Below are 16,397 nucleotides of genomic sequence, written 5' to 3' on the forward strand. Positions count from 1 at the left end.
AACTACCCAAGCAAGGCTAAACAAAAGATTGAAAGAAGTATTCCAAAAATACCCCAACTTCCGAAACCTCTACCGTCAGTTACTGAGCACCAACGGATCGGCTCCAGCATTCTACGGCCTGCCCAAAGTACACAAACCGGGGATCCCTTTGCGCCCGATTGTGGACTTCCGGTCTTCCCCTCTTCGCTCGTTGTCAGAATACCTTCACAAACTCATATCCCCAATCGCAGGAAAAACAGCGACCCAACAAATGGTATTGTCGACCCATATCCGTCATTCCAGTCATGCACTTCATCGAACTGGTGTCCCAAGCCACTCTTGAGGCCGACGAATGCCTTGTCTCCTTCGACGTGGTGTCCCTTTTCGCAAACATCCCCGTGAAGCTTGCGGTGACCGCTACCCGAGACGACCTACAACGCGACGACACACTCAGCGCACGAACCGCGCTGAGTGTAAATGATGTGTGCCGCCTCCTGGAGTTGTGCCTATCAAACACATACTTCTCGTCAAACGGGGAATTTTACCGACAAGTGAAAGGAACACCAATGGGAGCGTCCACCTCTGTCGTCATGGCCAATTTAACCATGGAACACATCGAACAACGAGCCCTCAACTCTTTCCACCCGAAACCAAACATTTTCCTCAGGTATGTCGACGACTGCTTCGCCGTCATCAAAAGATCTGAGACTCAAAATTTCCTTCGTCATTTAAACTCCGTAGAACCTGACATTCAGTTTACGCTAGAGGTGGAACAAGAAAACTCCCTGCCATTTTTGGACGTCCTCGTGTCCTGAAACCACAATACCCCTCAATTCTCCGTATACCGCAAACCAACCCACTCAGGCCGGTATCTCCACTTCTCTTCGAACCACCCGACAGTCCATAAAGCATCAGCGGTGAAGACGCTGTTCAGAAGAGTTGAGACACACTGCAGCACAGAACTTGACAGAAGAAAAGAACAACGCACGATATTCAAAGAACTCATCATGAACGGCTACCCAAAAAACCATTCGACGTCAAAAACAGAACATTCGCCAAGAAATCAAAGCACAAAGACCAACGCCACCACAGAAATACGTCACTTTACCTTATGTCGGAGGTGGCAGCGAGACCATCGCCCGAATCCTGAAAAAATCGGGTCTCCTGGTTGCGCACAAGCACACAAACACTGTCGCGCTTCGCCTACCTGTTCCCAAAGACCGGCCGCCGAGAGAAAGAGTCCAAGGCATTGTTTACAAAATTCATGCGCCGACTGCGACGCAAGCTACATCTGCGAAACAAAAAATTTTCGAAGAAGGAATTCGGCAACATAAAAACGACGTCCGCAAATTTGCAAGAGAGCGCAATCCAGTATAGCCGAACATTCCGAGGAATCTGACCATAGAATCAACTTCGCAGAAACCCGCATCCTCGGAACCGAAACAAATTACCACAAAAGGGTCCTTCTGGAGCATATCGGTTGGTTCGGTTCTGTTCGGAGTACTCTTCGAGCAGCCGACGATATCGGACGCTCCCCCGTGGCTCTCCCGACATCGGACGCATTGCGCCGCCGCTGTCGTGAATCCTCCTCTCCGAACGCGTCCGCTCGCCGTTCGCGCGGGGAAGCTCCGCCTCCCGCGATGCCCGACCTCCTTGTGGGCGGGCACTCCTTTGCTCTGCGCCGGATGCCCGCCCTCCTACGGGCTGTCTCGCTACGGTTGTCACCATGGCGTTTCGGGCGCTCCTGGAGGACACTACTATCCGCCGCCGCAGTGCCAGCCTGGGTGTTGATCCAGCTATGTTCCTGCGTCACCTAGAGGATAGCGTCCAGTTCCTGCTTGCTCAGACCCAGCAGGGACGCCGTCTTCTCGATGCCCCTACCAACATGAAGGTCCCCAGGCACCGCAGCCCCTCTCCTGCATCCAAGGTGACAGATTACTCCCCGGCCCTCACTCGCCTTCGTGCCAAAGCCAAGGAGTTCCTTAAGTCCAAGGAGACCGCTGCCGCTGCATCTCTCCCTCCTCGCACCAATAAGAAAGCTAAAGGGAAGAAGATAACCTCCCCTCCTGCTCCCCTGGACACATCGACACAGGAGACTACCTCCTCTCCACCTGCTGAGCCTCAACAAGAGCCCCAACTTTCGGCTGAGGAACTCGCTGCCACCTCTGTCCCTCCCCAATCTGAGGCGCTGACAGTGGGGCCTCTCAACTCTGCCACCCCCCAGCTCGAAGATCCCTGCCTCCCAGTGGTGGATATGGTCCACTTTCCACCCCTCCCACGAGAGGACACTGAACCTTCCGGTTCCCCTCCTCCTACTTCGGATGGCACCCCCCAGCCCTCGGATTCTCCAATAGAGGAATGGCAAGGGGACTCCAACCCAGATGAGCGCTCCAGCACCTACCCAGCAGCAGATGCATTCCCCCCTGCTATCCACCCCATGGAAGAAGGAGAATGGACTGCTCAAGTATCTATCTCGTGGGCGCCGTCGTCGTCCTCGCCGCCCTCCCCTTCCCCCGAGAAAGTGGACGGCCTTGTGGGGGCTGTCCTCTTCCGCCCCCAAAACAAGGGCTCCTCGTTCCAGCAACTCTGCAAGTTCCGCATAGCGGCCGAACTCTCCACTACCCCGGGAGTCTCTTCCGTGAGGGTAAACCCCGCACGTAATATTGTCGCTGTGGACGTGCTCACCACTCAGGCAATGGAGGCCCTTCTTGACACCCGCAGCCTCGTCGGTATACCAGTCCGCCCACGACCTGCCGCGGACAAGGGCACCTCCATGGGATTCGTCCATGGCATTCCTGCAAACGTTGCGGATTCTGACCTCTCTGCAGCCATCGAGGCCTCCGTGCCTATTCTGGGTGTACGTCGAGGCCCGCCCAACACCATCCAGATCCGCTTCGGGGCACCACAGCCGCCACCCCACGTGGCAATATTCCAGCTTCGCCTGCCTGCGATGCGGCCGCCTCGACCATGTCATGACCAGCTGCACCCTAAACCAACGCTGCCGCCGCTGTGGACGCCAACATGGTTCCGCTCCCTGTGACGCCCCTGCACCCCGCTGCATTAACTGCAGAGGGGCCCATCCTGCTGACTATCCAGCATACCCCCGCTGGCAGGAACAGCGACGGGTGGCAGCAGCCATCAACGCAGCAACAGAACCTGTCTCCCGGAGAGCCATCAGAGCCAACCTTCGGACAGGGGAGAGGTGCTATGCCCAGGCTCTCAAAACCCGGCCAACTCCTGCTGTTCCCCCCCGGCCACCCCCACCGGTAGAACAGCCCGCAGCTCCCCAAAGCTGCTCCGGACCTGCCTATCCTCTGGGCAACATTCCCCCGGCCCAGCTTGGAGGGCAACTCGAGCATCTGACGCGGACCTTGGCCGCTACTCTCCAAGCCATTACGCTGCTCCTTCCCGCGGCGTCCCAGCCGCACCGAATGTAGCTCAGGGACAGCATCTACAGCCAGTCCATCATGGCTAGATCTCCATCGGTGACACCCAGTCCACGGGTTTTCCAGTGGAATTGCCGTGCCCTGCGACCACGCAGAGCGGAACTCATCAGCCGCCTTGAGGCTGACCCCTCACCCCCGGATGTCCTGGCTCTTCAAGAGGCGTACCTCCGCCCCGGGGAAATTCGCATTCCTGGCTACGTGGCATACAACAGCAGATCCTCCTGCCTCCGGACCACGTGCTCGGCTGACCCCTGCCTGGACCGTCAACACCCACCAGGAAGATCCAGAGCAGTACTCTTCGTCCGCTCTGCCCTCCCCCAGGCAGAAATTAATGTCGACGATGCTATAGTGGGTCCTATGGAGCGTGTCTGCATCAGAGTCCGGCTCAGGGGTGTTGACACTGCTGTTGCAAGTATCTATGTGCGCCCCGTAACCCCATGGGACGCCTACTCCTTGCCACATCTGGTCAGCCTTATAGGTGGTGACTGCCTGCTCTGCGGTGACTTCAACGCTGCTCATCCGAGGTGGGGCTCCCGCAGAGCGGATCGCCGCGGCCGTGACCTCATCGCTGCCCTGCGTGGTACTTCTCGCCACGTCCTCAACACTGACGTTCCCACGTTTGTCCGGAGAGGAGGCGTCCGCTCGTGCATTGATCTGAGCATCGTGTCTCAACGGTGCGTCTATGAGTGGTGCCCCTCCCCTGATACATGGGGATCTAACCACTACCCCATCGCTCTCAGTCCCAAGCCTGGTAGAAGGGTGGATGGGCGCATCTACAAAGTGGTCCATTGGGACCGCTTCCGGGACCTTCTCGGCAGCCTCCCGCTCCAGGGCGATGTCTTGGCCCATGTGGCAAGGTGTGCGGCAGCAGCCACCATCACCTGCGGAGTCCCCCCTGTCCAGCCCGTTCCTGACCTCAAGTTACTCCACCTAAGGGCCCAACGACAGCAGATAGAGAGAAGGGCCCTCCGCACTGACAGAGCCGAGGACTGGACGGCATACAACCGTCTTGATGCCGTCTGCAGACGCGAACACAACAGGCGCCGCAACGAATCTTGGGAAGGCATCTGTGCCTCCCTCGTTACTTCCCGCAGCCCAGCCAGGGCTTGGCGGCTCTTCCGCTCTCTCTTTGCTCCTCGGACCCAACTCAAGCCCCACCTGGCCATTGCTGTCTCCCTGGGAATCACCTGCCAGGAGCTGGCGGAACGGCTGGCTGACGCCTTTTTCCCCTGCGGGGACTCACGGCCACCAACCCAGGCTCCTGCTCTACCTGGCCTACTCCAAGGACTTTCACCTCGGGAAGCAGACATAACCTCTACCTGCACTGCGCCCTTCACCAACCGGGAGCTCTCTGCAGTACTCAACCGCCCCAGGCGACGCACAGCACCGGGCATAGACGGCATCACTTACCAGATGCTACGTAACCTAGGCGAGGACCACCGGGCTAGTCTGCTGTCCTCCTTCAACGAGGTGTGGCGGACAGGGATCCTTCCCGATGCGTGGAGAACTACCCTGGTCGTTCCCGTCCTGAAGACGGGAAAGCCGCCATCGGCCATCAGTTCCTACCGGCCTGTCTCCCTCACCTCCGTTCCTGGAAAGGTCATGAAGGTCATGGCCCTGGAACGCCTGTCTTGTGTGGGCAACGTCACCGGCCACTTCACGGAACAGGAATCGGGTTTCCGTCACCATCGCTGCACCGCTGACTCCATTGCAGACCTGGTGTCGACCCTGGAAGACGCGAAGCTCAACCGCCACGTAGTGTGCCTGGCTCTCATCGAGATACGTGGAGCCTTCGATAACATCCGACACGAGGCCATACTGGAGGCTCTCAACATCATGAGCATTTCCAACAACCTCCTGCAGTATGTCCGGGGCTTCCTAGCCGACCGCCGGGGGTGCGTCCGTCTGGGCAATGTCACCAGCTCCCTGCGGCACATCTGGTGTGGCGTACCTCAGGGGAGCGTCCTTAGCCCCCTATTCTTCAACGCCGTCTTGGCCCTCCTGTCCAACTTCTTGCCCGAGGACCTCCGGCTACCCATCCACGTGGTTATCTACGCTGATGACATTGCCATCTGGTGCCGTGGTCCCCGCAGATACAGGGTCCACACCATTAAGAACGTGCAGCGGGCTATCAATGCTGTCGCCGCCGCCTTCCTGGAGCGTGCAGGCCTCAGCATCTCCCCCTCCAAAACCCAGGCGATGCTCCCTTAACACCAGGGTTGGCGCCCGCCCTGGCCGCACCTTCCTCCACGTTGGTGGCCGCAACCTCGCCTGGAGCCGCCAAGTGAAATACCTGGGTATGCTCATCGACGTCCGGCTCACTTGGAACCCGGCAGTGCGCCACTTCCTGGCCCAGTTCTCCAGGATCCAGGGGGCTATACGGTCCCTGTTAGCCAAGGGCAACGGCATCACCCCCAGACTTGGACTCCAGCTTTACCAAGGCATGGCCGTCCCGCAGTTCACCTACGCTCTACTTCTCGTCCGGCTCACTGTGGCCCAACACTTAGCCATCGAGCGTAAACTGCGGGCGGCCATACGAATATGCCTGGGACTCCCTCGCTCCTAACCTGTGGCTGCCACCCTTGCAGAAGCAGGTTCTTGGCCCTTGGAGCTCCTCTCCAGGCGCACCTCCCTCCGCCACACAGAGCGCCTCCACAACGCGCCCGATGGGCGCCCCCTCTTGGACCGCCTTCTCACGAGGCCCAACTCCAAAATGGGTCAGGTGGCCCAGTACTTCGAAGATCTTGTTGCGGGACAGCCCGAGACCTTCCCCCTCTCTCCTCGCCCGGACCTTGGACACCTCTACGAGGTCCACCTCTCCCTACCTGGCTCCCGGACGAGGCGGAACACTGCTGCTGTGGGCCTACGTCAGGAGGTCGCTGCGGTTCTCCAGGCCGAACCCCCTGGCACTGTCCCTATTTTCACGGATGGCTCCGTCCTCCCAGGACCCTGCCCATCTGCGGCTGCAGCCTGCACTGCTTCATCGCTCCACTCGAGCAGACAGGCCAGGCTCCCATTTGTGGCCTCGTCCACAACCGCCGAAATGGCCGCCATTCACTTGGCTACTGACATCCTGAACGAACGCCCTGGGATCAAGGAGGCAGCATCTATACTGACTCCAGGGCAGCCCTCCAGCTCCTCCTGATGCCCTTCAAGGGCCCTCCCATCGCCCGCAGGCTGGCTTGGCGGCTCGACGCACTGTACAACAGAGGAACCCGCATCCGGCTGACCTGAGTCCCGGCCCATGTCGGTGTCCTGGGCAATGAGGAAGCGGACTCCCTGGCTAAAGCGGCACACTCCCCAGGAACTCCGCTCTCCAGGAACCTCTGCCCCTTGGACCTGGCAAGGAGCATAGTGGACCGCCTCCTCCTCCTCGATCACCCGGATCCCGGGGTGGCTAACAGCCATCCCCCACACCCTCTTCCAAATCTTGGCCTGGACTGCAAGGAGCGCAGCCTCCTCCTGAGGCTCAGGGTAGGCTGCGCCAACACCGGCTCCCGCCTCTTTCGCATTGGCCTCTCCGACTCCCCTGGATGCTCCCTCTGCAATTACCCAGAAGAGAAAGCCCAGCACCTCCTGTGTGGTTGCCCTGCCTTTGTATCCGCAAGGACTATCATGGAGGCGGGCTACCGCTCCTTGGGCCTCCCCTGCAGCTCAGCGGACCACCTTCTCTTCCCCGGCGGTCACCATCCTGCCAAGGCCTTCCGGCACCTCCTCTCCTTCCTGGAGGCCACCGGCCTCTCCGGCCGCCTTAGGCCACAGGGGACAGCACATGTCATCTGACATGATCACTTCGGCTGCGCGCCTACCCTCTCCTTTCAATCTTTTCCCCCTCCCCTCCTCCTCCTATGACACGCCGGCAGTGGGCGTGGAGGCTAGCCCTCCAGTAGACAAGCTCGTATCTTCCCACTTTCTGTAGGGAAGGGCCTACAGCGACAGAAGAAGAAAGAAGCATATCCAAACCACCCCGAACAACATCAACCGCACAAAAGGAAACCTGCCTCCAGTATATTCCCAGGGACTTCGCTCTTCAACTCAACGAAAAAAAGTCGCCATTCACCACCTCCCTGCAGTGCACCAGCGTGATTAAGAGCCTAAGCCCCCTCCCCCTCCCCCGCGCCTTTCGCATCACAGCTGTCGTTCCTTCGACCCCCCCCCCCCCCCCCCCCCCCCCCCCCCCTCCATACTTAAAAGACGCTAGATACTGCCCTCAGTCACCTCTGATGAAGGAGCCGAGTCGGCTTCGAAACGTTGGGTTAAAGTTAAAATTTTTGGTTGGAGATGTGCAGTTTATTATAAGTCTTAAAACCCAACCAGACAGGCAAATCTGCCAAAATGTTTAGTTTTCAAGATATGAAGTACACACGCCAGCTGCTGCTCCACCGACAGTGTTCACCAGTATGCCTTTCAATGCATCAGCAAGTTTTCCGCACAGCTACTGCACTTTCTCCTTCTCAAGTCGAAATGCACGCCGAAACAGCTCGTCCACCAAGTGAAATGCATCCTTGTACACCGTCTTTAGCCGTTGCTTACGTCGACCTGCCCATTTAGCCATAAAGTTGCTTGCGGTCACTACGTGTTTGATGAATGTCCACGGGGAAGAGTGTAGTGTGGAGTCTGCAAGGCACCAATAAAGGGTTTGTTTTTGCACCACATTTATTCATTGGTCATAATTTTTTTTTGCCACAGCTGTTCATACCAGTTTCCCAACTGTAGAACACAGCAGGGAAACAAAAGCATGTAGCAACAACAGTGATTCGCATATGCCTTGACGAGTGCTGCGCATAGATTGCACATAAAAAGTTGTATCTTACACTGTGGCCAAACGGGCGAGTTGGTTGTACATTTTTAAGGGCAAACAGTGCGAAAGACAGCCGGAAAGGAGAGGCAAGAGAGGATAAGCGCTCGTACTATGTTTTCTTTGCTTTCCGTCTAAGTCTTACACGCTGTTTGCCCTTAAAAAAAGCTTCATCTTGACTGCAAGCGTGAATGCTAGTAATTACAGGTTTGGCATGTTGTGCATACTTGTAGGCCCGTTGTAGCCCAGGTTTGCACTTTGCTGAAACACATTACATAACTGGTGGAATGCACGGCAAGTGCTACACAAGGCATTGATCTTCGTAGATTTTACTGCACTAAAAAACCATGTTAAGCGTACAAGACACACGAGTATCAGAGACGATGATGCCAACGTGGCTGCGTTTAAAGTCGTAAAGGGACCCACCAACAAACGACAGCCATTACCATTGTTGCATCATACCTTTACAGGCGGAGCTCAAGCGTCCCCCAAACATTTTTTGCCTGAATTGAGCACCAGTTGAGAAGTGACTTTGGACGAATGCTGGCGAGCCTGATTTTTCCTCGGGTCTCTTGAGGATAGAACATGTTACAATACACACAATGGACACTGTACGGAAAAGCAGGAAAAGTAATGCGGAAAAAAAAAACGATTCAGGAACATGTGAACAAACATAACAGGCACAAAATCGAAGTGTTCAAAATTTATACAGAATCCCCATATTATGACACCCCTTATAGCTAGTCACTTCAGAACACTTTGCCCCACATATTGCACTTGCAAATGAAAGAAAAGAAGCACTAGAAATTGCACCTTGTGTAGTTGCCACAGCTGCAGGTAAACAACTGAAAGAAATGGAAAATAAAAACAGTATATGAGGCTTCCAGACCTGCAGGACTTAAGATACATACCTGGAAGATAATAAAGTGTGTGAAGCGTCTGGGCCTGCAGAGCTTACAAGAAATAAAAATGATGCTATAACAGATGGCAGAGGTGTTCTTGAATAAATACAAAAACAGAAACCTGACTGAGAAGCAAATAATGTAAATAAAAACAAACATAAAACAGCACTTCAAAAACACAAACTAAAAATGGTACGCCTCTGCAACTGGCAGAGAACCAACCAATGTAAATAAAAATAAACACACAAAACAGAAATTTTAAAATGCAAACCACAAATAGTTCAATGAGTCTGCACCTGGCAGAGAAGCAAATAATGTTCTTGAATAAACATAAACATATGAAGCTGTTCTTTCGTAAATGTAAAAACACGCAAATAATGCAAATAAAAATGAACAATTCAATGCGGTGCAGGTGGCTCAAGCTGCTTTTGTAAGATCAGCGTCGGTAGGTTCACGTTCCGGATGAGCAGCTCTTGCTGCCCATTTGACGCCTCCATAGCATCTGCCACCTCCCGTAAGGCCTGTATGTAAAAACAGCTCCAATTACAAATTATTACTGACAACCAATATTGAGATCTCGCTTAAGTTTTACGTAAAATATCAGGTGCTGAGATATTTTGGACAAAGTATGGTCGTAGAAGACTCGTGTCAGATTCATAAACTCAGCTGTCCCAACCAAGAATTACAAGAGGCGTCAAAATAGAAGTAGAGGTGCTCAAAAGAGAGCACTGACATTTATGCTTAAGGTGACAGCTTCGACTCTGCAAAGTGCAGTGTGCGCAGTGAGTACACACCTCCAACATGCTCTGCTGAAAAGCAGCGTCCTGGCGGTTCCGGGCCTCGGTAAGGTCTGCCAAACGACGTGATTCATACAGCGTCTGGTGCAGCACCTCATTGGCCTCATCGTCCCACCGTCGCTTCCCAAGAAGGCTGGGCGTGGCACGCGGTGAGGCTGCAGTGGGGGCTCTGGTGTGTGCTGCTTTGAGGGCTGCGGCGAGGGCACCGGTGTAGCTGTCAGGAAAGAAAATGTGCTCATCACGCAATGCGTCATGTGGTGGAATAAGCAAAGCATTTGGTGCAATGTGTTAGGGTACTTGACATAAATATGCAGGACAGCAATATCGGGCAGCAGCCTTGTATCATATTTCATGTGCACATTTGCTGGACTACTAGAGATATCGCAGCCTCACCGCAAGGGAAATAAACATTCTGCACAGCGTGGCAAAGCCAGAGGGAGACAGTTCTGTGGATAGTGCAAAATCACTGCCGTATTTAGGCTACTGCTGCAAATGCTGCCAGCAAGGATAATAATGCTATTACTTCCAAGCAGCTGCCAGAAAGGGTAGTATGTAGCTTGACTAATGGCAAGCCAACTCATGGTCTGCGGGGCTCAGTGTGTCTTGTCGACAACTTGCCCGTTCATCTCCTCTGCTGAAACAGGGTGAAAGGTGCGGCAGGTTGGTACTGGCAAACCATGAAACTAAAGAGCACTAGCAAAAGAGAAGCAATCAATAATGCTCAACCACTAGTTTATGCATTCCTGCACTTCCTCCGAGACTGAAATAAATCACAGATGGAATAAACAGTGCTTGTAAGGCGCAATGCACAGGCATCATGTTTTTAAACGGCCGACCCCTTGTTGTTGAGATTCGACGCGAGCTGGTTCCACAGCTCGCGCTTTTCAGCAGCTCTGTATGGATTTTTTAGGTCGTCAGGAGCCCGAGCCAAGAGCGGATGGCTCTCCATAAACTATATTATGATTAGCTCTTGCTCGCTCGACATTCTTCGTGTTGGCGCCGTTTTGAGACGAATTCCCGCGCAGAGAATTGCAGCAGCGAACACAGCGAGGAAAACAAACAGGCAATAGTTTCTGTTCCGCTTTTCGAAAACAGGGAATAACAGGGAAGAACCTTTGCTCTGGATTCGGGCTAATATGTTTTTACAGGAACATATGCGTGTTCTGCGATGCAGCAACTTATAGCACAGCCGAGAACGAACGCAAACAAGCAAGGTTGTTAGTGTGCGCCCAACCGCCTTGCTTGGTTTTTGCTCCTTCCCAAATGAATCATTTGTGCCAGACGTTTATGAGGCCAAAAAAGTTGATTTTATAAAAAAAAACCGCGCTTCGTGGACGTCTTGTATTTCCTAAAGCAAAAGAAACAGAACCCAAATCGCATACTTGGCATATGGCATCTTTAAACCAATAACACAGGCTTACCTCAAGTTGTCTTCGTCGATTTTCGGGCCCAACGTTTCGTGCAGGTTCCTTTCTGGAGGCCCGTGACCTTCACTCTCTTCGATAAGTGTTATCCGCGCACTTAGAACAACCAAATAGAACCGTGATTTCAGACAACGCGTAAAAAAGCAGGAACTATCCGTGGGATCAGCTGTTTTCTTGAAGGCCGCCATGTTCACTGGATAGGAGGGAGGGAGGGATGGATGGATGGATGGATGGATGGATGGATGGATGGATGGATGGATGGATGGATGGGTGTGGATAGGAGGGAGGGAGGGATGGATGGATGGATGGATGGATGGATGGATGGGTGTGTGGATGGGTGGGTGTATGGATGGATGGATGGATACGGCTGAACCCTTTAAATCGGGCGGTGGCTCAAGCCACCTAGCCATGACTTATGAAATTTTGCACTTGTCTTGCTTTTAGCCACCAATCATATAGCATTCGCTTGGTTACTTCTACCCGCTTAAAATCTACTTTCCCTTCACTGTCCTTAAACCCCAATGCCTTGGATAAATCAGCCCCGCTGCTTTCCACTGCAGGGTGAAGCTCTTTACAGAAAAGTATCGAGTGTTAAGCCGTTTTCTCCTCCTCTCCGCACGCAATGAATGGATGGATGGATGGATGGATGGATGGATGGGTGGGTGGGTGGGTGGGTGGGTGGATGGATGGATGGATACGGCTGAACCCTTTAAATCGGGCGGTGGCTTGAGCCACCGCCAGATTCGTGTATCACGTGTCTATCTCGTGGTACCTGACTCTATATGTCTTAGTCCGCAAAACACCAGTTCTGGCCTCAAGCAACAAAGAGCTTCCCCTACAATTATCACAGATATTTTCTTTGTCAATTTCCTGCTTAAAGATCCTGTATGTTCCCATTGCCAATTTCGTCAGCATCCCTGTTTTCCACAAAGCTCTCTGTTTCTTTAACCTTTTTATTAACAGATAATTGCTGATTTGCCCCCTTAATGCTGTCCAGATATTTGCGTGTCAATTTTCTAGTTCGCTTTCTCCATTTCGTGTCAACATTCTTTATATACAGGTATCTGAAAACTTTCCTAGCCCACTGGTTCTCCCCTATTTTTCTCAATCGCTCCTCAAATGCTATCTTACTGCTAGCCTCTCTGCTCTCGAACGACGCCCATCCCATATCACCCTGTACCACCTGATTTGGTGTATTGCCATGTGCTCCCAAAGCTAGCCTCCCTACGCCACGTAGTTTAATTTCTAACCTTGCTTGAACGCCTGGTCTCATGCACAAGAACGCATTACCGAAAGTCAGGCTAGGGACCATCACCCCTTTCCAGATCCCTCTTACCACTTTATACCTATTGTAATTCCACAGTGCCCTATTTTTCATGACAGCTGCATTCCTACTAGCTTTATTCATTACACAATTTGCATGCTCTGTCAGATACTCCGCACTGTTATTTATCTACACCTCGAGATATTTGTACTCATCCACTACCTCTAGCGTGAACTCCTGTATTCTATGCTCGCCGCCCTCATCATTAAATATCATGACTGCAGATTTTTCCTTACTAAACTTGAAACCTAATCTATCTCCCTCTGTACCACACATGTCTATCGACTTCTGTAAATCTTCCTTGTTGTCAGCCATTAGCACTACATCATCCGCGTAAATTAGTCCCGGTAATGACTGTTTATTCCATTCTCCTTGCTTGAAAAAAGAAAGGTTGAAGCCTAGTCCACTCTCCTCTAACTTGGTTTCCAACCCTTGCAGGTACAACATGAACAACAAAGGGGGCAGAGGACATCCTTGCCTAAGCCCGCGCTGTATCTCTACAGGCCCCGATCCATTTATTTTCCATTTTATAAGCACTCTGTTACCTTTATATATATCTTTTAAAAGATTAATTACTCCATCTTCCACATCCAATGTGCCCCGTATGTCCCACAAATACTTTTGAATAACGTTGTCATAGGCTCCTCTAATATCTAGAAATGCTAGCCATAGGGGCCTGTGTTCCTTTTCAGCAATCTGTATACACTGAGTCAATGAAAATAGATTGTGCTCCAACCTCCTTTGTTTCCGGAACCCATTTTGTAGTTCCCCTAGCACCCCCTCGTTCTCCACCCAAGCCTGCAATCTATCATTTATAATCTGCATCACCACCCTGTAAACCACAGATGTCACTGTTATGGGACGGTAGTTACGTCAGCTTTGTCCCCGTTTCCCTTATATATCATGTTCATTCTACTTTATTGCCATTCATCGGGGACTTTCTCATCCACTATCATTTTATTCACTACCTGTATTAATGTTTGCTTGGATTTTGGTCCTAGCTTCTTTATTAACGTAATCGGAATACCATCTGGACCTGTTGATGTGCCACTAGGAGCCTTCTTCTCTGCCCTTTCCCACTCTCTTTGCTCAAGTGAAGCTATTGCAGTAACCGCGGTCTATCCTCCTTTGATAAATTATGTGCAACATTCCTTTTTTAAACTTTTCTGTCATCCTTGTTCCTGTGTTTTATTGCTTCATCCCCTTCTAGTCGAATAGCCTGATCTGTAACAATAAACCTTTGCTCTAGCCTAGTCTTATTACTCATTGCATATAGATGCTTCCAGAATTTTTGAGCGGCTTTTCTATCGTTTTTATTTACATTTGACATCCATTGGGCACCCTTTCTTCTAATTTTCTCATTAATCAGATAGGATGCTTCCCTTCTACACTTTATGAAGGATATCCCATTATCTGTCTACTTCAACTTCTGGTCCCTCCCTATTCTTGGAATATCTGTGTTCCCTGGACGCTTCCTGACGTTTCTATATCGCCCTCTTGACCTCCTCATCCCACCAACTCTTGGGTTTGCGTCATTTCCCTTTTAGATTTACTCGCACCTTAGCTAGCTCTAGCTCCAGTAATCGAGTTAATTTGATATAGGTACATTCTGTTTCATTATCCTCAAAAATTACTTTCTCAATTCGTTTGGCTGCTGCTTCCAATTGCTTTTCTGAGTAAAAATTCCCCTCTGACTGTTCATCTCGCTTCAGTCCTACATTGGTTTCTCTTCTGAACCTCAACTTGATACGCTTGTGGTCACTACCTAGACTTCTGGAACCATGTTCATCTATGTTCATTATCCCTAATCTATTATACATCCTCTGTGCCATTAGTGCACAATCTATCGTCGAGTGCAGACTCCCTGCCTCCCATGTTATGAGCCTTTCACACTTCTCTGTACTGTTGCATACAACTAAATTATGCCTGTCACACATGTCCTGCAGCATGCTTCCTGTCGAATCTGTGTACCCATCCAGGTCTTCTATATGTGCGTTCATGTCGCCTAATATAATTATCTCGCCCTGTCCTCCTAGCTCATCAATGTCGCTTGTAATACATTCTAACATTGTCCTGTTTTCCTCTTTGGCATTAGCTCCTGTCCACAGGTATACAAAGCCAAGGAGTGTTTGCTTCCCTACCACTTTTCCTTTTAGCCATAAATGTTCCTTGCACCCCAGTTTAACCTTTTGAAAATTCATACCTTTATGAATGAATGCCCCAATTCCCCCCCCCCCCCTTTCTGCTGCCCTCTGTTCTATTGCAATATTCCCATGCGTAGTCTGGGTTACAGGGTGGTTGCTCCATGTCTCTAAGAAGCGTTTCCACTAAACCATATACTATAAATTCCTCCTGCCTTAACTGTTCTTCTATTTCCTCCCATTTCTGTCTTTTCCTGTCAACTTGCACGTTAATGAAACCTATATCTGAATTAACTTGGCCCTGGCGCTTGCGTCTATTTCTTCTCCTATGGTTCCATCGTCCCTTTGGCCTTGGTTCTTCCTTCTCTACACTGGTTACCTCAGAGCTCTGGGTCCCCCCAAAAAAGCTGTTGCCTGGCGACCTATCCTACTACCCACCCTCTTGCCAGTGGCACCACCGTAGTGAACGCCATCCTGTGTAAAAGGGTGGGGCCTGACCTCGTACACTTCCCTGTTAACTTCCATCACCCCGTGTCTTAGTCATCGACTCAATAACCTAACTACACGGTTAGCCTCAACGACCCTTCTTTCCGTTTCGCCTGCCTGCCTATGGACCTCTGGGATTGTGCATATAATCACATGCACACTCTCAGAGGCCTCTCTAAGCCTATGCATCCCCACTTCTAACTGATTCTCGAGATTCTGGCTCCTCCCCTGCAGCACATCATTGAGATCAGCACGGATAACGACAAGGTGTTCGCCATCCATGTTGCCCCCCACCACCTCCTGGGCTTTGGCCATTGCATCTACCATACACTTCCCTGACTAGGCCTCGGCGGGTGACCTGCACCCGCGTGTCCACCTTCACTCAATTGCCTTCACTGTCGTCAAAACACCTCCCTCAAGCCCAGGTCTGGCATTCTGCGGGTACATTTTTTTTGGTGGCGCTGCAGGTGAGGCTACACATTTCATGCATAATGTCCCCACTTGAGGACACCTGTCCTTTTCCTTGTATCAAGCCCATAGCCAAGAAAAAAACGGCAACAAAACAGATGATATGGATCACAAGTAGTTCTTTGCGTAGATATTTTTTACAGTCGAAGACCACCATAGCCTGTCGAGCATTTTAGTTTTCTTTTCTACGAACATTCAGTGACCTCAAACAAGCCTACTCTCCTTCAGAGCCTTGCGCTTCAAAAAAACATGGACAGCAAACGCCATCTGTGTAACAGTTTAGAAACCTTGGCATGTCCTCAAATGAGGACACCATGCGGCTAGTGAATCTGCAAGCAAGTGGGCGACTTTTATAGCAGGATAAATGTGTGTCCTGATATGACGCCCGTATGCATGGGAGGGTTAATTTGTTCGTGCACGGTGCCTACCACAAGCGGAAGCCGAAAACTTTACGTTCACACCTTGTGATGCACTCTGGCAGCGCAAAACACCGAAAAACAGACCCTGAAACGGCACTGAAGCCGTGTAAACCGCTTAGCCGTGTCCGCCGCTCCGCAAGTGAATGGCCACTGCTCCGCAGCGCCCCCGCGCTGCTGCGGTCACCGCATGTACTAGGCGGCGAACATGACCTG

At 51.8% G+C, this 16,397-nt stretch overlaps 2 protein-coding genes across 3 annotated transcripts in view; one reads left to right on the forward strand and one right to left on the reverse strand.

The window, feature by feature from the left end:
* The window catches only part of LOC144100765 (uncharacterized), a 55,492-nt gene that overhangs the window by 20,187 nt on the left and 18,908 nt on the right, over window positions 1-16,397 (forward strand). The gene's annotated exons all lie outside the window — the stretch shown is intronic.
* LOC144100766 (uncharacterized) lies at window positions 8,070-11,555 on the reverse strand. 2 transcript variants are annotated; one of them, XR_013307832.1, is made up of 4 exons: window positions 11,344-11,555; window positions 9,920-10,136; window positions 9,135-9,646; window positions 8,070-9,068 (listed from the first exon to the last, which is right to left on the reverse strand). XR_013307832.1 is itself a non-coding variant. In XM_077633613.1 (3 exons), the coding sequence occupies exons 1-3, from the start codon at window positions 11,532-11,534 to the stop codon at window positions 9,524-9,526; spliced, it is 531 nt and encodes a 176-aa protein (XP_077489739.1). In that variant the 5' UTR covers window positions 11,535-11,555; the 3' UTR covers window positions 8,070-9,523. The 2 variants fall into 2 exon arrangements, 1 of the variants encoding a protein (XP_077489739.1); XM_077633613.1 differs by having other exon boundaries at window positions 8,070-9,646.

Source organism: Amblyomma americanum, chromosome 8 (genome assembly GCF_052857255.1).
Source record: "Amblyomma americanum isolate KBUSLIRL-KWMA chromosome 8, ASM5285725v1, whole genome shotgun sequence".
NCBI lineage: Eukaryota > Metazoa > Arthropoda > Arachnida > Ixodida > Ixodidae > Amblyomma > Amblyomma americanum.

Excerpts from the sequence above, each read along its gene's own strand:
- LOC144100766 (XM_077633613.1), bottom strand. The coding sequence starts at position 11,534 with ATGGCGGCCTTCAAGAAAACAGCTGATCCCACGGATAGTTCCTGCTTT. Across the intron at positions 10,137-11,343 it reads ATCGACGAAGACAACTTGAG|CTACACCGGTGCCCTCGCCG; the intron begins GTAAGCCTGTGT and ends CTTTCCTGACAG. Across the intron at positions 9,647-9,919 it reads TTCAGCAGAGCATGTTGGAG|GCCTTACGGGAGGTGGCAGA; the intron begins GTGTGTACTCAC and ends TTTTACATACAG.